General features: G+C 25.0%; 3 protein-coding genes across 4 annotated transcripts in view; 1 reads left to right on the top strand and 2 right to left on the bottom strand.

Moving 5' to 3' along the window:
- LOC126902371 (peroxidase-like) overlaps positions 1-2159 on the bottom strand; it is a 14803-nt gene extending 12644 nt beyond the window's left edge. The window contains exon 1 of the mRNA XM_050679549.1: positions 1533-2159. Within this exon, the coding sequence (XP_050535506.1) occupies positions 1533-1567 (35 nt within the window). The 5' untranslated portion in view covers positions 1568-2159. The remainder of the gene's footprint in view (positions 1-1532) is intronic.
- Positions 2160-4555: 2396 nt separating this feature from the next.
- Positions 4556-20249, bottom strand: LOC126902373 (phosphatidylserine lipase ABHD16A). The gene is made up of 12 exons (XM_050679552.1): positions 20038-20249; positions 13025-13075; positions 11647-11883; positions 11511-11581; positions 11282-11433; positions 10970-11084; positions 10743-10890; positions 10411-10575; positions 9817-10001; positions 9623-9756; positions 5318-5451; positions 4556-5045 (listed from the first exon to the last, which is right to left on the bottom strand). The coding sequence occupies exons 1-12, from the start codon at positions 20110-20112 to the stop codon at positions 4968-4970; spliced, it is 1545 nt and encodes a 514-aa protein (XP_050535509.1). The 5' UTR covers positions 20113-20249; the 3' UTR covers positions 4556-4967.
- Positions 18288-27824, top strand: part of LOC126902374 (uncharacterized) — a 13310-nt gene continuing 3773 nt past the window's right edge. Inside the window, exons 1-2 of one of the 2 annotated variants that reach the window (XM_050679554.1) lie at positions 18288-18432; positions 23761-24700. In XM_050679554.1, coding sequence (XP_050535511.1) covers positions 23771-24700 — 930 coding nt within the window. In that variant the 5' untranslated portion in view covers positions 18288-18432; positions 23761-23770. Of the gene's footprint in view, positions 18433-22095; positions 22676-23760; positions 24701-27824 lie in introns of those variants that run through there. The other variant, XM_050679553.1, reaches the window with a different exon arrangement.

Below are 27824 nucleotides of genomic sequence, written 5' to 3'. Positions count from 1 at the left end.
TAAATACATAAAATAACTTGGTAGATGAGTAATTTAATATATAAAAATATATTATTTATCTTTATATATTTAAAGTTTCAAAATTCAACAAAAACTTGACTGAACTTATATTATTTAACATTGAATAATATGTATTAATTATACATTTATTAGGAATCGTTAAACTTGTGTTATATGAACTCTTTTTCTTTTAGTTTGACCATAAATTAATGAATTTTATTATTTAATTTTTAAACAAAAATTCAGATATAAATAATTTATAATTTTTTAATTAATTCTTAATTTATTAATTGTAATATTTAATTCTCTATTCATTAATTCTTAACTTAAACATTTTATCTCACTGATTTTTCAAATTATAGACACCTTTAACATTTTTTTTTTTTTTGAGTTTTATTAAATAGTTTTTGAACTAATTGATATTCTTGCTCTGTCATTGATAAAAATTCGAGAATTCAATAAATTTATTACAGTAAACTAATGAAATAATTTATACATATTTTAATATATGCCAATAAACTAAATCTAAATATATCTCTGTTAGTTGAAAAAGTTAGTTTCGATTTAATAACTACATCGTAAAATTATTTCAAATTTTATTTTTATTAAAAACTGTAATATTTTTAATAAATGTACTATTGAGCATCAATTCAATCTTATGTTTCGAACGATTATAATTTCTAGAGTCTATAAGTGAAAGTTGAACAGAAGAAAAACGCAGAAAAGAAATACGGATTTTATGTTCCATTTTAAAAGTTGAACAAAAAAACTTTTTTATTAGGATTCAATTAAATTTGACCTAAATACTCTAAATTTTAATTAATATTGAAAAAAAAATTAACATTTTTTTATTTCAATGGGGTTCTCACTACTTGCACTTTTCCTGTAGATTTGCTTTTTATTACTCAGTCTACATAACAAAAAAATATCATCNCTACTCGGTCTACATAACAAAAAAATATCATCTTCTATTTTTTCAAGTGTTTTCAAAAAAAAGTTGTAAGAGTTCTCCATTGTAATGATAAAAATGAAACATTTTAAATTTAAATAAGTGTCAAAATTCTAAGTGTAATTAAATTGAATAGTTTTTTATAAAAGAAAAAACCAAATTTATTAAGGTAGGCCTACCCTTATTAAGCTTTGTATTCGGTCTAGCTATGCCTTATAACCCACAACTATCTTAGTTCAATGGCTACTAAATGTAACAATATTTTTTGAACACAAAAACAATTCTTGAAAATCTACTTTTCGTCTTTTGACACATATCAAAAAACACCACTCATTCTATACAATAGAACACACAATATCATCAAAAATCTCAAAACCCTGTTTTTATGATTTATCAACTTACATAAATAAAAAAAAACATAGAATTAAATTGTAAAGCACATTATTTTTAAAAATTAACAATTCAGAACTTTTGTCTTCAGATAGAATAGGAAATTTTGTTATATTCTTTTACGACTTTTATATTCTTCTGTTGTAATTTACAATCTATTACTTTAAGATATATTAAACCAATAAATACTCACTTAAAAATCATGGCGTTCTTTAAACCGCTTCGCATAAAGATTTTTATAACAAAAATGTACACTTAAGAAATCAATCAATAAAAATTTATCTTATAAATATTAAATGCAAAGCAAATTTTGAACGCGATCAGATGATTTATCGGAAATGAAACGTTTCAACGACCAGGGGACAGATTTGGAGTAATTCTGCAACACCCTACTTTTCGTATTTCTTGTGGTAATAGTTACCGCATTATGCATACTAAATACGGACATTGGCGGGAGATGGTGTGAAAATAGAAAATTCGATTGCTCAATTTACAAACCACGCAAATAGTTTGTCAAATAAATAATGTTTATTTAGCAAATGATCGTAAAATCAGCAATGGTTACGCTCTTCTAATGACATTTGAAAACATCTATAGGAACAGACTAAAAACATTGTAAAAAAAAACCTATATTGAAATATTACAACATACAAATAGCATGAGCCTATTTGTTAGGTCATTTTAATTAACGTTAAAATGAATATGTTGATTTTGAAAAAGGGGCATTAATATATAAAAAAGATATTAGAACTACAGAATTTAATACCAGCGCCAGACATGTGAAGAATCGAGTCTTGTTCAATCATCATGATTAAATCATCTTCTCTGCGAAATTACAGGCATCCATCAGAAGTAGCATGTCCCCTAATATATCAACCACCAAATATATGTAAAACGACCTCATAACATATATNCAAAAAGTCACGGTATATATTCAACGTGGATTAGTGTGACATAATTTTAATTTAAATCCAGATCTCATCACCGTGACTTCCCCTTGTCAACGGAGAAAAATGTAAAACAAGGTCATTGAAATCATCAGTGGCGCCGGTGTCAAATTTTTTTGCTCGTTATTTATTATTAAATCATCTTCTCTGCAAAATTACAGGCATCCATCAGAAGTAGCATGTCCCCTAATATATCAACCACCAAATATATGTAAAACGACCTCATAACATATATGTAGAAATCGGCGTCAAATCATCAAATGAGATGGTTCAGTTTGAACCAAACGTTAATAATTTGCATTGAGTCTCACAAATTTTACTTAATACTTAAAGGATCGCGATTTATGTCATGTCCAGATTAGGGGGCCTGAAAGTCATCCCGAAACTCATGGATGCAATCTCAAATTTTACCATCTAAATTAGTGCAATGTAAGTTAAATAATCCCGTTTTTTAATAATTAATACAATTTCGGGTCCGTATTAATTTCAAAAACATTACGGGGTAGTAGGGACATAAATTAAAACTTTTCCAACGAATATTGTACATCTTTTACAATATAAAAATAAATATTTTAATGAATATAGAGCAATTAAAATAAAGGGCTCTGTCTAGACAATGTCTTATAGACATCGATATGCTTAATGATCAATAGATATTCACACGGCCAGTGTTTTTTATATCATAAAAAAAAATGTTTTTTCTACTATTTATTTTGCACAATAAAAACAATTCATATAAAGCACGACTGTTTTCACGCAACCAAAATATTATAGTAACTAATTTCATCCGAGACACACAATAGCGAGCGCTAGAATTTAGAATTGGGAATTAGCTAGCCATACATATTTATACAAGTCATACGTAATCTGTGATAATTACATCAAAAATTGTAATTCGAAAATAACCAAATGTTTTTAAGGGTTAAATCTCTTTGAATATTATTCCGTCTACAATAATTTTTCTTTGGATTTCATTTATATAGCTACAATATGATTTCAAATAATGAAACACAGTATATTTCATTATGCATTATTATTACAATATATTTATTATGTATTGTATAATGTGCAGTTTAAAATTTCATAAAACATCGTCGACTTGAAATAAAAACTCATTTAATTTAAAACTTGTTTCGCCTATTACAATAATTTTAAAGATTTTTATGGTAAAACGATATTTCTAAGATAAATAATATAGAATTTCTTAAACACATATTGCTACACGTCTGGATGAAAACAAGACAATGAAACAAATTACGAGTGATATTTACATGGTACTAGTTAATTTGGTAAAAATATCGCACCGTCTACGCCCTTTTCTCAATTATGAATAGATTGCACGAGATATGTATTCAAAGTGTCACTCGCGATTACAGCATCTGCGACCGCGGCAATGGTACGGTATGCCAAATAGTCCGTAAAATCCGAATTATATTTCCATAGAATAGCGCACTTTTCTTTTTCTTCTCTCTTTGCTATTCTGTTTTTATGCGTTCTTTCTATGTTTCATTCAATTTTTTCTACCATATCCCAGTAAATCTCATAGCCACCGTTACACAACACTAACAAAAGTATTATTTCTCAATGAATAAGTTATAAAATCTAACAAATAACAACAATGTGATTGTGTAGAATATACAATGTACATAAAAAATTATTCTATTTATATTACCGCATTATAATATGTGTCGAATACATCTCTGTATGAATTAACTACAATGATTTCGCTATAATATTTTTTACCTGTAGTAAACTACTAGTGGCAAGCCTTTTTAGTAATGAAGAAAATCATACTGGAAATTACCAACTAGTTAAACATTTTAAAATTAAATTAAACTAATACAATTATATTTTTTTATTTTTATGATGTTGAGAAGATATTTAAAAAAAAACTTTGCAAACTAAGTTTTTCTCTATTTTATTTCTATGTTAATAAAAGCAAAATTTACTTAACGATCATTTTTCATTTGATTCCTCACTTTGCTTTTATAATTGTTTAAGCATGAAAAACATCTTGCACACGCTCAGTATAATTAAAATATTCGTTTCCTGTTTTAATAAATTAAAAAGTAAATACCTCTACTAAAATTAGTCAGTCAGTAAGTTTGACGTTTAAGTATCTTTATTATTAACATATTATAAGATAGCGCTGTTATTGGCTCAAACCTTATACATAGACCGTAATTGCGTATTTACATGTCTATAAATATACTCTATTTAATAAATAACTTTTTATAGGAATATAATGAATAAAATAGAATCTTGATAATAATTGTTGTTCTCACACTAATTTATTTCCATACGTATTTTATTAATACTTGATAAAAAAATATCAGTTTGGGGGCCCTGGGTCAGAACAAATTGTGATTATAAATATTTAACTTAGATCGAAAATTATAACATGATTTTTTTTTTTGAGTAATATAATAAAATCAATTATCAGAATGAAAAATTGACTCACAATGTCACCAAAATTTTATTAAAGTTATTCCACGTGAGGATAAAATATTAGTATTATTTAATATTTATAATCAGTCATAATATCAAAAAATAACCAGTAATTTTTTACAAAACAAAATGCATAAAACAAAAAATTTACAAAAAAAATGCTTATTTCTTTTTACTCAATAATCAAAATTATAAATACGTACTTAGACTATACAATTATTTATCTGAAATACTTATATTATAAAATTTAAATATCTTGATGGTAATGGAGTACAATGTGTAGAGTTGTAATCCTTCATATGATGATCCGCCTAAACAAAAAAAAAAAACTAGATTACTAATATCACCAAAATAAGACAATTAGTACAATATTACTTTTTTTTTAAATAAATATTATAAATATAGCGTTTCTTTATATATACAAAGCCGGAAAAATAATAACTTATTAATTTTAACCGTGGAAACAAACCATTTTAAATATACTTGTGCAAAACAAGTAATGCACCACTTAATGATACTCAGGTAAAATTAATAACCAAATGAGTACTTGCTAAACAATTTACTGAAATAAAAAATCTCTTACCAAATAAATGAGCATTTTAGTTTTTTGATTATCGTCCAATTCACTTCCAAGATTTGAAGGATAATTATTATCTGGTGTTGGGTACTTTTTAGCTTGTTCGTTTATATCAACGTTATGTTGTATAAGAACTTGTTCTAAAAAAAAAAGTGTAATATTATTTTAAAAATCTTATAAAGATACTAAAATAATGTAATTAGGCATAATAAATCAGTTTATACAGAAACTAGTAAAAAACATTTATATAAAATACACTAATCATAGTTTATTTATTGATATGGATTTAAACCATAAAGTAACAGGTTAATCCTCAAATTGGCTTTATGTTTATCAGACCATGAAACTACAATATCTCTATATATTGTAGATGGAATCGAATATGATTTCAATGAAGACACGATAGGAATTTAAAATTATAACAGCTAGTTAATATGTAATTCTAAAAATTATATTTATAAAAAATAACTTATTATTGGTATATGCTACAATTGGAAAAATATATGATATCTTTGTTACAGTTTATAAATCTAAATTATTTTGATACCTATTTTTTATTTTGTACTAGACAAAGTTAAAAATAATACAGTTGTTGCATGCTAACTTTTCACAACACATTAAAAAAAAAAACAACTAGATTACGATTAAGTTACATTAATATGTAATTCTTTATTTTTAATTATCAACACTTTTTAAGATTTCAACTTCAACTTCAAGGAATAACACATACCAAAGGTGAATACTATATTTCTAAGTTTTTATTATTTATATGATACTAAGTTAATTTTTTATCATAAAACACGTGTTATAATTTTAAAAAATGTTGATATTTTCTACGAATTTAGGAATTTAGAGTTTTGTGTTATACAGTAATATATGATTATAGTTTACTTAATAGTATTATAATGTTAGGTATATGCATGGTGATTTTTTTATCATAACCCACTCAATTACTTACAAAATAAATATATTTTAACATTTTTTTTTTTTTTGATTATCTTTAGTTACACATTATTCTTGAAATATTAACTATGTAATACTTTTTAAGTTCATCCCTTATGCCTTGTAAGGACGTCAACTTTGTTTTTTTAAATAAATAAAGTTATACTAAAAATTCAAATGCCATTTAATATTAAATTAAAAACTCAAACATTTTAATAAAATTCAAAATATGTGTTCCCATTTAAAAAAACAAAGTTGACACCCTTACTAGGCATAATGGATGAACTTAAAAAGTGTTACATAGTTAATAATTCAAGAATAATGTGTAACTAAAGATAACCAAAAAAAAAAAAAATGTTAAAATATATTTATTCTGTAAGTAATTGAGTGGGTTATGATAAAAAAATCACCATGCATATACCTAACATTATAATACTATTAAGTAAACTATAATCATATATTACTGTATAACACAAAACTCTAAATTCCTAAATNTAGTAATATTAAGATATTTGTACTTATGGCATGTACTATTTACTCATTTTGGACATATATTATTTAAAAAAAATAAAATTGTATAATTTTAAAAATTTTAAAAATTTGATTCATTTAAAAAAAAAACGATTATAAACTCATTTTTATAAATCTGTATTTAATTTATAGATTTAAATGAACTACAAAATATGGAGTCAGTATTATCATTAAGATAGAATTACACATTGTCATTTATATTTTTAACCAATCTAATATCTAATTACATGCTAACTTTTTTAAAACAAATGAATACATTGAGAATTCAAAAAAGTGTAATCTTAGAAGTTGTATGTGAGATTATAATTTAAATAAAAACATTTTATATCTACTAACTTATCAAAAAATTAATAATATGACTTATAAAGTTTTGTTTATTCTTCCGTTATTAGATTTTTTGATTAATTACTGTATATACAATATTATTCATTAAGAATATTAGCTCTAAATTATAAAAATAATTATTTTTTTATAAAAATGTAATGATAATAAAATTATTACTATTTATGTACCATTTTAAATAATAATTTTGTTATAGAAAATAACATAACTCAACAAAATTTAGGTCTTGTTATATTTAAGAAATTTTTTTTTTTATTTCAATAGGTTTTTTAACACTGATTTCAAATATGTCATTAGTTTTTCTCTACCATGTTTCAGACATATAGAGTATTCAGGAAGTCAGGAAATGGTTTTCTATTATTCCTATTATTTATAAAAACAACAAATATCTTCCGTCTTTGAAATCTTAATTGAACTTTGACTTAAAAAACAATTAAAAAGAGAAAGTAATCGAAAAATATATAATAGTTAATTTTAGTTTTTATATGTTAAAAAGTCAACAACTCTACATTATATACTTTGCCACAATTGTAGAACAAAATTTAAATATATTTCATTTTGCAAAAATATTTATATCTCCCTAAATTTTCTACTATAATCAATTAACAAAAAAAAATTTATTTCTAATAATTTTTATACTTTTTAAATGTTTATTAAATATTTATGCATTATCATTATTTTAAGATAAGAATAAGGAAAGAAGTTTCACTAAACAGTGATATTGCAATAACATTCAAAATAAGCTCATTTGTAACACTTTTACTACAACAATATAAACAGTGTCCAATAAGTAAGGAAACAGGTAAATTGTAACCTTATTTACTGGACACCTTATATAAATATAAATATAACAGTACATTTATTGCAATCTTGTCAAACAACAAAATAGAAGTTTCATATAAAAAATCAACTTGATTTATATTTTTATAATGTCATATTTCTTAAAATTATTTGTATTTAATCAATTAATGGTATGATTGTAGAAGTTTTTTTTAGTTTTAGTTATTATCGAGGTGGACATAATGCCCATGCACTCAGACCCGTTGGTCCATTGTGCGCACCTCATACCGAATTGTATTGATTCGGTTTACACACCTAAGTGTTATCACCAAAGTGTTAATACATTACCAACCATAAAGTCACCTCTAAAGATGACCAAAGAGTCCTGTCTTTCTGGCGAAATTAAGTATCTCTCTGGGTTTTAGGTTTTTAATATCTTCTTTTTCAGGAATAGGTTTATTCAAGTAGTTTGATCTTAGTGTGGACAAGGCTTCACATTCGCACATGATATGAAATGAGTCTTCCTCTTCTACTCCACACTTCTTGCACAATGGTAATTCCGATACCCCCATTGCGTTAAGATGTGTAAGCAGGTGACCATGTCCTGTCAGTAGACCAGTCAGGGTGCTTATTTGATGTCTAGTCATGCTATTAAGATTACCTAACAGTAAACCAGGGGTCTTGATAAACATTTTAGATTGTCTAGGTACTACTAAGTACTTCCAGATTTTCCTGTGTTGTTCTCTGCACCAATTCTTGGGTAACGCTTTGAGCGATTGCTCAGTGAGTCCTACCACTGGTTCTGGTCCAACATAGGTGTTCTCTGCTCCTTTCCTGGCTAGAAAGTAAGCATTCTCATTTCCAGTGACACCGTTGTGTCCCGGTACCCACGCTAGTGTAACTTTGTTGAACCTCGATAGTGATTCTAAAGTTTCCCTGCATTCGAGGACCAGCTTTGAATTCACCTGATTGTTACAGAGTGCCTTCAAAGCCGTTTGACTATCACTTAAGATAGTTATCTTCCTATTTTTGTATACCAGCAGGTTCTGAGCCCCTACCAGTATCGCCATCACCTCTGCTTGGAACACAGAGGGTGTTGTGCCCAATGACATACTGACATTTATTCGTGGCTTTAAACCCCAAATTCCAGCACCTACCTTTCCTGATTTTTTGGATCCATCTGTATATATCACAAATCCTCCTTTGTCAGTCAGGTGGTTAATATTCCATTCTATACGTGTAGTGATCTCCACTTTGTAGGGAATGTTATTCTTAAGAACCGGTTTGATATAGTCCAAGGGATATTCCAAAAAGCCCTGGTCTATCTCTTTTAGTATTTTACCATGTTCTGTTGTATCACTCTCCAAAGTCCAAATATGATTGTAGAAAATATAGTTTATTATTTTTAATATCATTCAACAATTATGGTAACCAATTTTAACTTCAAAACAGTGTTAATATTTTTAATAGAGTAATAATTAAATACTAAATAATAAATAAATAATTCTAATATTGCATAATTTATATGAGTAAAGAATTTCATACTTAAACTATAAAATATTATAACATTGAACATATAATATTAGAAGGACATTTTTCCTCTAACCACCTTAAATACTCATTTTTTTTTTTTTTATTTGTTACAAGAAATTTATATTATAATAATAATTATTTATCAATTAAAACAAAATTTAAATTGATAATCAATATACATACTTTGTTGATCATCTGCTTTTGACATCCATTCCCACAATGCTGTTCGAGTTTCATCAGTAAATAGTTTTGGGTATCTGTACTCAAGAAATGATTCCAATAAATTATTTGCTCTATTAGTTGCAATATTTTGTGGGCTGAAAATTATACATTAGCAATTATAAAAATTTTTGTGAAATATTTTAATTCATTATTACTCTAATGCAATTATTTCATCGCCTGATCTTCTTATAAGTAGAACAGGGCCTGGATATTTTAACAAATTTGCAGCAACATGCAAATTTGTAAATTCTCTTACAGTTGAAACAACTAAATTTTCTGCAAAACTAGGCATTCGAGGGACAGCTAAAGGTACAAGATCATCAAAAGTAGCATCAAGTATCTTAAAAAAAATGAATTATATTACTATACTAAATATTAAAGCATTTTAATATTCTAGTAAATAAAATATACCACCTTTGAGAAAAAGTAAATTAAAATTCAAAGGTAATTAATAAAAATCAATGTTCATAATAATACATGACCCAAAAAAATTGTTTGCACAGCCAGTACTAAATTTAAAATTTACCAGGAAAATTTATTAGGAGAAATCACCTGCACCTGTGTGGCTCACAAGAAATTTTCATAAGTTATTATTACCCATTCTTAAAACCTAGTAGTGACTGCTACTCTATACTTAACATTAATATTCACAAAACCTCAATTCTGTGATATATCAGCTAATGTAAAAATGCTCTAGTTTCAAAATTTTTCTTGGTAGTTAATTTAAAGAAAAGTTTCAGTAAAATTACCACTGCATGAACATCTGGGAATTTTTTTGCTAAATAAGTTGATGCGAACCCACCAATACTCCATCCATATAATATTATGTCCTCAGGCCTGAAATTCAATTTTTTTATAGCAAATTCAATTACAGTTTCTGCTGCATTTTGTTCTTGCTCAATATATGGAACACCCTATAATCAATAATTAATCAATATAACTTATATAAATCAAAATTTCAAAAATAAAGCTATCAAATAATACAAATAAGGTAGAAAAAGATATTATAAAAAAAATTTAATCTACTCAAAGTACTATATTTTTAATAGATTAATGTATAAAAATATATTTTTAGACTTACAGTACTGTACCCGAATCCAGGGTGATTCCATCCTAAAACAGAATGCTGTGTATCAATTGCAGAGCTCAAAATTCCAGCTTCATAAAATCCGGCATTTCCTTCAGAACATATGATTAATTTTGATCTACCTGATATTGTATTTTTATTTCTTAAAAATCAGATACAAAAAAGAAAAAATTAATACCTCAAAAATAGTTATTTTAATTGATAAATAAATTTTAACTAACCTATTATCAATGAATATTGAATCCAAAAAATTTCCATCAATTGTTTTTAATTTATATCTAATTCCATTAAATCTTGAAATTAATGTTCTTCTTCCTTTTTGTAATGCATCTTTCACTTAAAATATTATAAAATTAATATTATAAAATTAAAAATTTCATAATGTTACAAGATATATTTTATGATAAATTAAAATACATTTAATAATAATAAATGTCTAATTAATTAAACCAGGTTTATAAAATAATTTAATTACTTTATATACTAAGAAGATATAATTTTTTAATCAGTATACAAATTTATTCCATACTTACTTAAATAAAATAATAATGAAGTTGACCCTGGATATATTAACATTATACCAAAAGTGTGCAAAGCTATAAACCCAATTAAACTACTTGGACTTTTCAATAAATTAACTAATAGTACCATACTACGTCGTTTTAAATTAGAGTTATAGTTGTCTCTGAAATAAAAGAAATTTAAACAATGAACATAAATAATTAAATTAAATATTTAGTTACAAAATAAAGCTAAACTAACTCATCAGCTTTACTCCATGAAAAGTCTACCGGCCAAGCTGAAAAATCAAAATCATAATTGTGCAATTTTTTCTGAAAATATTAAATATTTAATTAGTAATTTAAAAATAAAATATTTAAAAATTGAGTGTAATTACTTGATTAGCATTTGAATATTCTAACTGGGCACAACTTAAATCTCGGTAAAAAGTCTGGTATTTTGGATTCATTGAGCGTCCATAACTTCTTAATAATAAAGATGTAATCAATGTTACACTCAGAACTGATCCACGAAATATAATTTTGTTAATTAAATCAAGGCTAAACAGTGATTTTCCATAATAGTAAAATATTATTGGTGATAAGTAAGTTACTACTCGCGTTATTACATAAGACTGTAACAAAAGGAAAATGTATTATTTCCTAATTTAATTATGCATATTTAATACTCAAAGACATTCTGAGATTATTTTTATTATTTATTATTTATCACTAATCACTAAATTTTTCAAAAAAAAACTTAATTAAAAAAAATTACTTTAAAAATATTTATTTTGATTTTATTTAATACTATTTATTTATTTCTTAATTTGTAAGTGATTAAATAGTTTTTAGATTAATCCCTTAATAAGAGTACCAACTTAATTTTTTGAAATAGCCTATGGTAAGAAAAAGAGTGGTTGAACTTTTGAACCAGTATTTTCAAAATTATTAACACTTTAATATATTACATTTAAGGTATGTGTGATGTTATTTTTATTATTTCGCATTTTCAGTTGCACTACTCCTCCCGCCTAGATATAAAAATATTTATAGCACTCTAACTACTGGTTCAAAAGTATTGACTTCATTTTCTTAGTTGAATTATTTTCTATTATACAAGCTAATTAAATATGTAAGTTGTCATTAAAAAAAATTAAGTAGTACCCTCATAAAGTATAAACCCTTTTGATAATTTTATACTTAAATTGTGAGTAATCCACTGATGGCATCTATAATTTTGTTTCTAAGACCGACAAATTATGCCGGATTAGCCACTATTGTACTTAGCCCCTTAAATAAATATTATAGTAATAATCTGTTTTATTTCTCAAACAATTTTTTTTAATGCAAAAGAAAATATAAATTGGCCTATTTCCAAAATCATTCAATACAAAAACACATAAATACGCAGTTGTAAACATAATCAAGGATTTAATAAACAATATTGCTTCTATAAGCAAAATTAGTTAATATTTGTGTTTTTGTATGGTACAAAAATAATTAGATATTTAAACTTAAGTTTTTAAAAAATGACCATGTTTAAGTTTCCAAAACTTTATAAAATGAATGTAAAACTCAAATTTACTAGAAATTATTTATATATTATTTATTTTAATTAGTACTTTTTTATATCAAACTGTACTAAAATTACAGATGAATACTGACGTTTCGTTAGACATTCAATAGTGTTACTTTAACTAACTCTTATATTTTTTGGTATAAACAACTCCCTATTTTAAGTTTTATGATGACAGAATTAGAAAAAATACTTACAGTAAATAACACTCTATCGGCAAATTTTTCCTGCCATAATTGAATATAATCCTAAAAAAAATTACAGATTTTAGCAATGAAATTTATTATTTTCTGAAATCTGGAAATCAGAAATCTTATACTAAATCTCTTTCATACATATAAAAAAACATTTTTACAGAAAAATTATTTTATATTATTCTATGAAATTGTTATTCAATTATATATAAAAGTACTGCCCTTGTTTCCCATAAGTATTATAATACTTATGGGAAACAATGGTAATACTCTTCTTAAAGTCCAAGTACAATTTTTTTTTTGAGACCCTAATCTATAACTATATAAAAGACTTTCCGAAGTTCAAAAAATATAAGAAAATGTATATTTATAGACAAGGTATTTTTTTGCAGCAATCTAAAATACATTGAAAATGTACCTATTTAAATTATAAAATATTCCATAACACTATATACCATCTTGCTGCACTTTATGGGTAATTTAAGTTATGAAATATATGATTAAACGTTTTTTGAAGTAGATTTAATCAATTTTTAATACAAAAATCAGTCTAAAAATCAATTTTTATTCTGAATTTGCATTCAGTAATTAAGTTTAAAAAATGATTTAAAGGAAAAATTTTTTTCATTTATTGAAGAGTTAATGAGCTAGATTTAGTATAGAATGTGTTATATTGTCATATTTTTTTATTTGAATTATTTGTTTGGCTTATTATCTAAAAAGCCACTTGACTTTTGTTATATTTGATAATAAACAACATGCCTCAAAGTTAAACAATCACTTTACTTTAAAGATATAAAACGTAATACAATGTTTTCTCTCCAAATGTTAATACCCTACATTTTATAATTTTCAAAAAAAACCTATTCCCTACCCAACCACCTAAAATTGTGTCAACTTTTGTTTTTTAAATGGAAACATATATATTTAACCAGCTTAAAAATAAGAAAATAACTGGTCGATAACAATATTCAAACAAGTACTTTAAAAGATATTGAAATTTTTATAGCAGGCGGAAGGAGTAGGGTGGTTCATAAATGCTTATAGATTATAATAAACCGAATCTCGATTCACCTCTAGTCATAACATTAACATATAACATTAAAATGATAACTTCCAAAATATATTTTCAAAAGTTGTTAACAACCAGTAATTTTTTTAGTCAAATCATTTTATTATTTATAAGTTGGTTAAACAATTATACCCGTAAAAATCACCTAATAAAAATATTCATAAATAACTCAACAGTCAACACGTAAACAATTTAGCTACCTAGAATTAAAATCATTAAAATGTATACAAATAATATCATTAGATAATCTAAAGTGATAATTTTGTCAGATCCTATATAGTAGTACAATGATAAGGTAGTACCATATTTATATTTATAATACACTACAGGTAGTTAATGACAATTTTATTGAGTCATCGTAAATGAATGAAATGCCATAAAAATATCAATAACAAGATTAACAGAGTGATTTTAATTTTACAGTAAATAGTCGTAATTCTAAAAAAAATAATTGGATTTTTCCTATTTTAGGTTTAGCTTTAGCTTTTAGCTTCGATGCGAAGCTGAGAAGGTATTGGTTTTACTATGGTGTGTTTTTTTTTTATTTTTTTTTTTGTGTCTGTTACTACTTTTACTCAGCTCTCACCGAACGGATTTCTTTCAACGATACGTCAAAAGATCACAAATCGTATCTAGTTGAAGACATTACCCTCAAAAATTGAAAAAATTTCCCTCGTTTCCCGTAAATGGGGGAAACCTCCAAAAAAATTACAAATTTAAAAATCGCTAATTTTCGAAATTTTTTCAATTTTTTTTACTAAAAACTGCCGTAACTTTTTCAAAAATGAACANTTAAAAATCGCTAATTTTCGAAATTTTTTCAATTTTTTTTACTAAAAACTGCCGTAACTTTTTCAAAAATTAACAAATCAATATAATTTTTTTTTTTATAGATGCTTGATATCTTTATGTATCATTTGGTATATATTTTTTATAAATCTGACACTTAACCTGCCCACAAGGGGGAATTTAAAATGACAACTTTTTCACAAAAAATTAACTTTTACACTTAACTTTTGAAAGTGTTCCGGAAGGTCTGACACTTTATGTATCTTATATTAAAGATTTGTAAGTATGTAATGTACTTTATTATGGAAAAAAAAAATTTGACCTCTGGACTTGTTTTCATGGTGAAAATGGCTACCAAATGCTATTTTTGTGTGAAAATTCTCGATTTTATTTTTTACATTTTTAACTTTATAATGCAATAACTTCTTGAAAAGTGTATAGATCAACACAATTTTTTTATGAAAAATAATATTTTTTTATAATCCCTTTTTCATTCGATATACTTTATCTTAATCGAGATATTAATAAGGAACTAGCAGATCATGTAGCTTTTGGAATAATACACCAATTTTTTAAAATTAAACAGTATTTAAAGATTTGCATCGAAGCGTTTTATTTTGATAGTGATTTTAATCACTATCAGATATCATTATACTTGATCCAACTATGCCACGTCACCACTGTGCCGCGACCCCCCTGTGCTGGGTTTTTATAAGATTGATATTAGTGACGTTTCAGAATTTTTGTAAAGCATAAGAATTTTTTTTATTTATTGGCTTATTACTTGCTCTTACTAACACCATAGTCATTTACAATTTATAGCAATAATTTGCATATGGAGGATGCTATGTCTCCTTTAACCATCAATGACGAAGCCACTGATTGATACAAGCTCTGTAGGAGGGAGGCGATGGATTTCATCTAGAGTGTTTTTAATAATAAATACCTTCTCAGCTTCGCAGCAAAGCAAAAAAAAATTATAATTTGTGTACCTTTAGCAGGTACAAATATAATTTGTTTCACATTTGTCCATGTACATATAAACAGATGTAGCCATTGTTAAGCTGCATTTTTTTAAAATATTATAGTATTTCACTTTCTTCTTTAACTTAGCTATAATTTATTTGTACATTTTTTCGAAGCGTAACAAGAAAAATTTTTTTTAGTCTATAGAAATGGATCATTCATAAGTTTAAAACACTATATTCGCCAATTATTTCTAAACTAGTTGATAAAAATATTTTAAATTCTCCCTCTTTATAACGTTGACTTGTAGACGCTTCTGGATTGATATGATCTCCGTCGTCTGTATTATGTCAAAATTATTCAATATACAGAATAATTATTTTATCATTGATCATTTAATTAACCGAAAAATAAATATAATATTGAAAATTTTACTTTTGATTTCTTTTAATTATAAGTTTTCTTAATTTATCCAAATGAATCATTTTTTATGTTCATTCCTTATACTAAAAGCTTAGTGTGGTGCAGTGGATCATTCAGTCGCCGCCTTAGCATTAATTGCTATTGATTCTCGGATGGATGTCCATACAAAAACTTTAACAATGACACACACGTTGTCCCTTACTGATTCTTTCAGTCATAATAAGCCGGTGTAAAAATCCTGTCTTTAAATTGTAAGGTAGTGCCGACCCCAGATAGCTAGGATAGAGGCTTAGGAGATGATGATGATTCCTTATACATTATAAGAGTGTTAACTTTATTTTACCAAATAACAACATACATATTTAACTAGCTTATAAAATAAAAATGATCTAATTAAGAAAATTACTGAATGATAACAACTTTTGGACCAACATTTTAAAATAATTGGCTAGAGATGAAGCACCGACTGGTATAATATTTTTATTACTAAACATTATTGGGTATCACGACAAATCTACGCTAGATATATTTTATTGAAGAACTTGGTTATTTATGGAATAAAATAAAATGAAACTAAACTGTTAAAAATTTCACACAATTTAAATAATTTTTGCCATTTCATTTTATCAATTAACTAATTAACATTCAATTAAATAGTGAATTCACTTAAATAAAAACTTTAAATTCAATCTATCTTTCGTTACACCTTTTCATTCTTGAGTGACATCAAGTAAGGCACACTTAGGTGCAACTAGTGATGTAACGAATGAATATTCTTAATAAAATTTCTAGGTAACGAACATTTTCTTAAAAATATCCTCTTGTAGATTTTTACGAGAGAATATATTTGAAAAATATTATTCAATTATTTCTTTAATAATAATAATAAAAGGTTTAAACGCAAATGTTTATACTTTTAAGAGAGATTCAAAATGATTTTTTTATAACCTCTCATAAAAAATCTTTGATATTTGAACTGTATATACAGAATGTAATAACCTCCCCAAAATTGTAATGTCGATGCAATGAAAAATTTTCCAGATAAAAAAAATTTAATCAATGTAAACGGGCTCATTTGGCCGTCAAAAATAATTTTGGTCGTTGTTTCCTTACTAACTGAACACCCTGTATATATTTACTAGGTTTAAAAAAAAAACAAAATTTTTTTTTACTCGATAATTTTCTCGTGTCATTACCATTTCAATTATTATCATACATATTTCTCTGGGCAATCAAAGAGATTATAAACTTTGACTATCGTTACAGCTTCCATTTAGACCGTTCATTTTGTATATCGATAACATAAGCGTAAGGTTGTCAAATTTATTGAATTTTTACGTAATTATGTAATATTGACCTAGTAAATTTACCTACGACATAGTTACACAAATTTAGGACCCTTTCAAGTGGTTCAAACAAAATTTATAAATACATATAATTTCAAGACCCAATAATAAATTAAACTAAATATATTTAAGGCTATTTTAATGTTCATGATTAAGTTTTTGGTATTTTGCCGACTTTTCACATAAATTCATGATCATTGAAAAAAAAGTTAATAGAAATTAAGTCTTCTTTGGAGTTTAATAAGATATCAGATTTTTTAACAAGGTCATGTGTAAATAAAATACAGCCGAATAGCAAATCTGATTAATATTGGTTTAGTTTAATTCGTTTACTAACTAATACAAATTAATGTTGTAATATGTAAAGCGAAATCTTAATTTTTATCATTATTTAAAAATTAACATATATGAGATAAAATGTTATGGATCGTCATATAATTGTATAATATTTCATATCGTACCTATGTCTCAGAATCTATACTTTAACCTCATCCTAGCAAAATTTCATACGTAATTAACAACATACAGTTGTAAAAAACAAATCGAGTTTAAATCTCATTATACACTAGGTAATATTTATATTATCTTATCACAAACTACTAGGGTTGCAAAGGTCATTTTATGATGAGAAAATAATGTTTTAAACCAAAGAATTATATGCTAATAAAATTATTACAACCACGCGACTCCTACTGGTAACACTAATGTAAAACAGTAATAATTTTGTCCTTGGCTGTTGAAGTACACAACGTTTTTTAATTAAATAGTTATTTTTTATTTAAGTTAGTGAAACACGTAATACTTCTAAAATGACGGTAAGTTCTTATTAGCAAAGCTTAATAATATAATTAAATAATTACTATCAAAAGATGAACTATTATATTTCTGTTAATCTATTTTTTTATATAACAATTATATAGAGTTAATTATTTTAGTACCAACTTCATTTAATTTTTCTATACTAATTTATTTTTAATTTAATACATTTTTTATATTAAAAACAACAAAAACGTCTTCTTAAAATTTACGAAAAATTGTAATAAAACTAATAAAATTGAAAACTAAATTAAGATTAAATTTTATAATGTACAAATAATTCACTACATATAGTAAACATAGTTATTCTACATTAATTCAACAATAAGTTCATACTACATAAAAAGTGAATAAGACATAAAATAATTGAATTTTAAAAAATAAACAAATAAAATGTTATCCAATTTACAACATTCATTTTAAATGACATTATTTTAAAGTTTTATATGTGTTTTATTGAATTTATATATACATTTATTTTTGTTATGAATTCAAACAAAACATTTTAATTATTAGAAAAAGTAATTAATCAATATAAGACACTTATTGCATAAAATGTTTGAAACAACAGTATAAATTAATATAGATTTGTACAGTAATATTAAAGCACCTTTGTTACTTGTAAAAAGATGGAGTAAACTAAATTCATGAATAATGTTAATTATTGACCTATTATTATATCATATTATTACCAATTGGACACAAATAAGCAATCATTTTAACATTTTCTAAAAACTTTTACATTTAATACCATTAAAAAATAATAATAAAATGGACGATAACAATTAATAGTTCAATAATATATAAAAACCTTATATGATATCAACTATAGTATATCTATCAAAACATTGCATTGGATCTAGAAGAATACAACTGTTTTTTCAAATTTTAAAGACCCAAAAGGTTTCCCATTTCTTTATCGTTAATTGAAGTAGCTAATCTGTTATACTAACAATATTGATTATAAATAAACAAATATTTTAAAATCTATTATTTCATTATGTAGTCTATCTAATTTTTTAATCAAATTAATGCATATGCTTTAACCAAATTTTTTGGTTCTCATAACGTGAAATGAATATTTTATTACTACAATGGTCAAAATACAAAAAAATTTAAAAGGGACCTATTATCTTTTCAAAGTAATAATGATAAAAATATTGTTTGAAAAATGAAAATAGCTGAAAAAAAAATGTATTTAAGACTTAGTTCCATTTATATTTATCTTATCATAAGGGAGCTATTGGTAAAACTATAGAGTATAAGAAAAAGTTATAGTTTTTTTTTTTATTTACTCAATCAAAATTTAAATAATTCTTTTTATGTTACATTACCAGTTAAAAATATCATTATATTTATCATAATATACCTACACTCTACAGCCCTATACTACTTATTAACTACAAATATTAAATGTAGCATTCAAATAAATTTTTGTTAAGTTTAATACTTAATTTAGTTAACTTTAATTTACTTAGCTTGAAGCTAGTTCAACATATATTAACCATTAATATGGTATCAAAAATATTTTTAACATTTCAAGTATTATTTAAATAATTATTACATACTTAAACAATTTTAAAAGCATAATTAAGTTTCCTTACCTCATCCTTACGAAGTCCAGTATTTATTTTATATAATTTCGGTGAAAACATAAATTGAATAAACAATTTATACATTCTTAATAATTTTTTTATTAAAAAAAAAACTAACTTTAAGAAATATTTTTTCAGTTCATTATGAAAAATAATAAAAATTAAATAAAAAAAAAGTGAGATTTATTCAATACACCTTGGAATTGTATAGTGGTATAATATAAGGTCATCTAGTTATGCATTAAACATATTTAACTTATATGAAAACCATGATAAAGCAAACATTAATAATTAATAAAAATAACCACTATTTTTTTCAAACATTGACCAATGCCTTAAGTTATTTGATAAAAATAAAAATTGTCTGATAATAACTGTGGTATGATAATATTCAATTTTGGTACCACTGGTTGTTTTATAGAATAGATTCAATTTAATCTATATAAAAACAGTTATTTTAGCCTACAAAACGGCGCAATTTTAACAAAATTATTGGGAGCTATAATTTAGTTTTTTCCTTCCTTTAAAAGTAAACATTATTATTTTGGGAAAAGAAGTATGACAAAAATAGAGACTAAAGCCCCCCTACCAAGAATATTTTATTTTATCTTTCAAACTTCAAAAAAAAAAATAAAACTTTCAATTCAATTAGACTATAGTTAGTAATGAAATATAAGATGTACTACGTGATAAATTAAGTAGCTTAGTTTGTTAATTAAAGTATTCTCTCAGATTATTGCTGTTGCACAAAATTAATTGGTGATAAAAAATGTGTAAATCTTAAAACGGGGTGGGAGTTTTTCAAACGGCCACAATGAAAATAGCGCCGGAACAGGGTAGCAGTAAGGACATATTAAGGAGTCCCATAGATAGTTCTTGTCTAAGTCAATGTTGAACGGGTTGGATATTTTGGATAGTTTGCACCAGAGATCAAACACTACCATTGAAAAAATCACGTTGACACCTTAGGTATAGAACCCACAACCCCGCGTGCCAAAACATACATTTTTACCCACGAGACCAGACCAACCACTATCATTTGGGATCTGATAGTATTATATTTAATGTTTTTTTATTATCCATTGTTACCAAACAAATTTTTTTTACCAAAATAAAATCGTAATAAATTTTTTGCCAAAGATTAAATTTCTTTTTGAATCAGTTCTTTATTTATATATTTATATCTATATATTATGATGTCCCATAAATTTAACTAGAAAATTTCCAAAGTTAATGATTGGGTAGTTTTTTTTAATTTATTGTAATAAATAAAACAAAAATTATAATCAATCTTAAAAACTATATTTTAGTGTAATATCAATAATTATTAATAATATATATTATCTTGGGTAAAGTATAACTACCAAATATTTTTTAATACAGAGTTATTCTTTTAATATTAGCCACTGGATACTCTAAAAATAATGATAATTTGTTTATTTTATATATCTCTCGATTTATTAATTATTAAGTATGTTTTTAATTCATTCTTTATATAGGTGTAAATTCTACTTTTTTAAATGGCAACACATTTATTAGTTTAAAAAGCATACAGTGATCTATTTAAGAAAATAACTGGTTGATAACTACTTTTGAAATACAACTTCGAAAGTCATTAACATTTTTAAATAACATAACCCCCACCTCATCACCACTTTATATTTTAAAATAGTTGTAACTTCCGAAGTAATGAGTTAACTTTGTTATTGACCAGTCATTTTTTTAATTAGATCGTTGCATGCTTTATAAGCTAGTTAAATATCTATGATGTCATTAAAAAAAATAAAGTGAACACCCTTATAAGGTTTAAGGGTTTTGGTTCTTGACATTTTTTTTCTGTGATTTTTTTTTAAATTGATTCAGCATGCATTAGTTATACACACACTAATACATGTTTTTCAGTAACCATAACTTCTAATTTAAGGTTCCCCGCGGACATCGCTGATTATCGGTACTTTAGTCGTCACAGCAGCAGCTGCCTGACATTCGATTATATCCCACGCAGTTAAGGCTGCTGAAATGCGCATGCGGTTGTTAGTAGGGTACAATAGAATAGAGCATCTGCTCGAATTGCGTTGCAAAGGGCCATCGCTCGTAAACACGAACACGAGTATTGTATCATTTAAGATAACAGCTACAATTTTATTGATAACCGTTTTAAATATGTCATTTTTGCAGTGTTAGTTGTATTTAAGTGTATTCGTTATTAACAAAGTAGTGGCTTTGCCGTTTTTTGTTCATTCGTTGGTTTATTAATAGATTCTATTATATAGTTGAAAACAAAGTAGGTAAAAAGAACCTACGCTCGTTTCCCCTTCCACAGTGATGGCATGACTTTGGTTTGAATCCTATCTCATTGAACTTCGCGGTGTTATTAGCATTCGAAACGGATAGGTGTCGGTCGTGCGCCATCAAGAGTACGTTACAACGACAAAAAATCTACTAGGGTTGTTTAAGATTGATATTTCAGTGAATTTGTTCATATTGAACTATAAACTTAGTGATTAATAATATTCAATATTAGTTTATACTATTTTTAAACTATTTAAACCAAACCTCGTGGACTTTTTATTGTCCTCGGGAATCGAATTTTCGTAAAAAATTTAAATCTAACTGTAAATAGTAAGTCTACAGGATTTAAGCACAGGTAATTTTTATAATTTTGAATCTTGTAAGTTTTGTGTGTTTTGCCTTAAGTCACATGCGTGATCTTAAAAATTGTTAGTTTGCTTAATTTTTGTTTTTGATCACATTAAATTTTAAGGTATTCCATAAATTTCTCAATAGTAAAAATTTGAAGAAAAAAAAATTACTATCTACATTTATAATATTACATGAAAAATATAAAATAATCATTAGAGAAAACTTCTATTAAAATTCAATGTTAACTATAATAACGTGGATTAATTATAAATGCATCTTTTAGATAAATTCAGAAGTATTTATTTTGAACTTGCATTAAATATGATAGAAACACATATATACACCAAAACTTTTCAATCTAAAATAAAATGTACTAAATATTTAAATAGAAAAAAATAATTTACAATTACCCCAATTCACCCTATTTATTGTATAATTATTTTATAAAATTAAAAGGTAACAAAAAATAAATATTATTTAATTTAAGATTTTCAGTAATGAAATTTTATCTTTTACAACTTTGAAAATTAAGAAAATGTTTATATCAAAACCTATAAATGAATGTTAACCGGACATTCATTAAATTTAAGAAAATTATACTACAATTAATTATTATTGGCCATCTAATATGTCTATAAAATTATTGAAATATAAAAAAAAAATTTTTATTTAAAAATTAAAGTTTTAACTATACAGATTTTGTAAAAAATAACAAAAATTATAATTAAACATTGACAAGAATTTATTGAATAACTACACAATCAAGCTATCTTTAAAAAATGTATAAAAACTATAATAATAGTAATTTTTAATTAAATATTTTTTATAAAGGTTTTATATTTTTTAAATTTGCTAGAACTTTGTTAATTATTGTAACGGCACTAACTATGTACATTTATGTAAGACTTTTTTTTAATAACAGTTTTAGTTACACTTGAAATAATTGATGATTTAAAATGCTTTTAAAGATTTTTAAATAATTTAATTTTATAAAATAAATTTATTTACTTATATAATATTCATACTTAAATTACTGCTATTAATATTTAATTATTACTTTACTTTAAAAAAAAAATTATCTTGTTTTAGTTGTTCTACTATGGATTTGGATTTTGATACATCCAGTACTCTTATAGAAGATGTAACTTTACCATCATTATTGACCAGTTTCAGCACAACGACCAATAGTTCTGTTGAATTTACTACCTCCGAGTCAGAATCGGATACAACTCAACATATACCAGTACAAAAACAAAAACCGGTAGAAAAAAGCACTTACAAAGGTCCTGTTAAATCATTCTCATTGGCTGATTTAACTACAATAAAATCATTTAAATCACTAATGCGTGAAGATTCAGCTATTTATTCTACAGAAACATTGACCAGCGCCATGACTACTCAAACTGATTCTGGTATCCACCATTCAAATGGATGTATTAATAATACAGGAAATAATAAGAAAAAATTTGCACATGTTGAAAGTAAAGTTAAACAATATATTAAAAATATCAAAGACAATGAGGCTAAAAGTAGAGCAAATCGACTTTCACAACCATTACTTCAAAAACAGCAAGATCAACTACTGCAAAACCATAAAACTGAAAATGATGAAATTATTTGTTTAAAGAATAATTTAAAAAAGTTAGAAATTGAAATATTAGAAAAAAATCGTCTAATAGAACAGCTCCAATACAATTATAAGTTAATGGAAAACAAGTATAACTCAGCTACAAATTTAATAAGAAGATTAGCTGAACCGAGTAGAGACTTATTAAAATTCACAGAAAACGAAGTTCATTTATATGAACAATTGTCCCCTGCATTTAATATTCCTCCACCTGAAGAAGTTTGGGGACGTAGTAGAAAATGTAACTTTCCTACAACATCTACATTAAAGAATGAAAAGTCAAAAAATGAAAAAGAAAATACTCTTAAAGTTAGAAAAGTTAAATCTGGTGGAGATCTAGTTTATAACTCTAATGTTGATGTTTATAAAACACTAAGGGATTCAAGGCATGCTATTCAAAAGGTAAGAAATTGTGACATTTTATCATTTTTAATATTTTAAGGTATGAAATAACAAATTTTATCATTATTGATCATTGGAGATCTTTGTTGAAAATAAAAATGATAAACTAAACTACCTAAGAATAAAATAATTTTTAGCAACCAGTGAGTAAAAATGTAATTTAATATTGTTCTTTATTGTATTTATAATCAGTTTAATAATAAAAGATTCACAAAAAATGATCAGTATTTTTCAAGAAATTTTTAAAAATGTTTTTGGCATTACAAGCTACAATTAAAATGTTTTTATATTAGCCTATTTATACATTTATCCTCCAGTTTTTAAATAATGCAATTATATTCATATAAATTATATTTCTTAAGAAAAGTGGCTTCTGAAGATATTTTAACACATTGACACATTATTAACTTGTTTATATTATAATTATAATTATAGATATATTATTATACTCTTGCTTTATTAGTGTGTTGCTATAAAATGAGTTGAAAATAATGAGATAAAATACATATATATATATAAATGAAAAAAAGTTTTATTTTAACTATTTTTTATAATTAATTAAGAATCAATATAGGTAAGGAAACAAACACTAGAAACTAGTGATGGGCATTTTCGAATATCTTAGACTATTGAATAGTATTTTAAAACTATCGAATGGGCTACCGAATGGTTTCAAAAAATATTCGATTAGTTCTATTTAAAAATTTTTATTCATTATTATAAGATTATAATTATTATATTATAATACAAAATTATTATGAGAAAATAATTAACGAATACTTAAAATAAATTATTATACAATTAATAATAGTAAAAATTAGTGATGGGCATTTTCATTTATTTTAAACTATCAATTAACTATTCGAATTGTGTTTATACAACCGAATAGCTTATTTTTCGCATAGACTATTGAATAGTTTTTGAATGACTATCGAATAGTGGACAACTATCAAATAGTTCGATAGTTACTATTCGATATTTTCCATCACTACTAGAAACCCGTTTCCTTATTACTGAACACCCTATATATACATAGAGCCGTTTGTTAAATCATCTTAATTTTGTTACTTACAAGACAGCTGAAATTTTCCAGGCAAATGTATTTTTGCAATTAGTGATAGTACCTATAAGTTTCAACAGAAACCGATGTTTTAAAAGGGGGTTTTAAAAGAAAAAGTGTCCTAGTTTGCCTCAGTTCTATTTGTCCAGGTTTATATTTTTTGTTCACCCTCGAGAATAATCAACCCTGTTCAAATCTGTAGTAATATGATATCCAGATGTGTCGGATGTTGCCTGTTTCCTCTTCTATTATTATATTTCTTCTGTAATTTCCTTCTAGTTGGACTGTAGGTCTTTATTACTTATTTTTAATGATTTCCTGTTCTTTTAAAACTTTGACGATAGAAACTAAATATTAATAGATCATGTATTATTTTTTTAAAAGCAGTCTTTTTAAATATCAAAATATTTGAACATGATATAATAGTAGATTTTAGTAAGCTTGTAAATAGTCTTTTATTTATAAGTAAAATAATTTACGTATTAGTTTTTTAATAAAATGGTGTTTTTTTATTATCAGTGTAAATGTAACTGAAAACTTTAAAATCCTAAGAAATATAAAAAACCTTTGTTTCACCTCTTATGAAAAAAAAAAAATCATCTAATTTGTTTTAGGTTTGAAAGATACGAAAGAATAATGTTCATTACATTATTAGTAACTAATTTCCATTGTCCTTTTACTTATTGAAATACACGTTTCTAGTTTTTATACTATAGCAGTTTAAAGTATACCTGTTAGATACATGTATAAATAAATTTATTAAAATGTAACGTTATACGTTTGGCAAAGTCCTAAAACATGGCTTTAGTCCAATAATCTTCCTGACTTCTGGCTCTAAACTTTACGCGCGTATTTATTTTTATCTTTTTAAAAATTAAGCTCCGTAATGTCATTTGTTGTTAAAAATATAGTTATAAAAAGATCTAGGTGTAACTATTTTTTACGCAATCTCAAACAAGTTCTTAGAAAAATTGATCGTATTAATTGGAGAAAATGTCGCAATACATTTTTTACGATTATAACAAATCCTACTATTGAATACATGTTATAGTTTATTCCTATTTAATGGTAGTTAAATTTTTGAGTTAAAGGTAAAATATTAACTATTTATTTTTGTTAAACCGTGAGCGTTCTTACGGGAGGAATATAAGAATAAAACTCTCCATGATAAAAATAAATATTTGGTGAAGATTTATATTTTTGAGCGAGTAGTAAACAAATTTGTATATATTATTATCTACTAAGGACGAAAATCTGAGAACACCACTGAATTAAACAATAAATTTATTGATATTAATAAATAATTCTAATTTAACGTTTTTGTTAATGGAAAACTATTATCAGAATACAACTAAAAGAAAGATTTTCTTACACCTTAAAAAAGTCTACTAAGTCTATACTTTGGCTTGTATTGAATGTATATGAATTTTTACCGACCAAAAAAAATTTCATTATATAAATTTAACTTAGTTACTCACTCTAAAAATCTATTCGGCTATGTCAGAGCTATACAGGCCGCAATAATCGGTGTATTAGACGAGTTTTAATTAGATAAAACTTCTTAGCTTAATCATGTTTTTTTTGTACTTTTTGGAAAAATATATACATATTTCCTTACTGTATCTTTTTAACATTTCGCATTAATTTATAAAAATGTAAAAATAATCTGCTTTAAAATTAAAAGTATATTTAAGGTATTAGTTTAAAACTAAAAAAATATTTAACTCACAAAAACTACTAAAAAATTGCTTGTACGTATTTCGGGCATAATGTTATCATCATCAACGCTAAACAAATACATATACAAAAAAAAAAAATTTCGCTATGAGGCCCCTTTAACAACGAGTTGTATAGTTGCATAGTTGGGTTCAGTATAGATTTAATCTGACAGTGATTAAAATCACTATCATAAGAAACGCTTCGATGCAAATCTGTAGATAGTGTTTAATTTTAAAAAATTGATGGATAATTGCAAAAGCAACATCAACTTCTATTAAAATAAAATACAAAACCCATAATTATCATACAAAAATAGTATATTTTTCAATATGGTAGCCATTTGCG

The sequence above is a fragment of the Daktulosphaira vitifoliae genome, unplaced genomic scaffold, assembly GCF_025091365.1.
Source record: "Daktulosphaira vitifoliae isolate Bord-2020 unplaced genomic scaffold, ASM2509136v1 Scaffold_3, whole genome shotgun sequence".
Taxonomy (NCBI): domain Eukaryota; kingdom Metazoa; phylum Arthropoda; class Insecta; order Hemiptera; family Phylloxeridae; genus Daktulosphaira; species Daktulosphaira vitifoliae.
The sequence above is the reverse complement of the archived record's forward strand: the minus strand, read 5'-3'. Positions and strand labels throughout refer to the sequence as shown.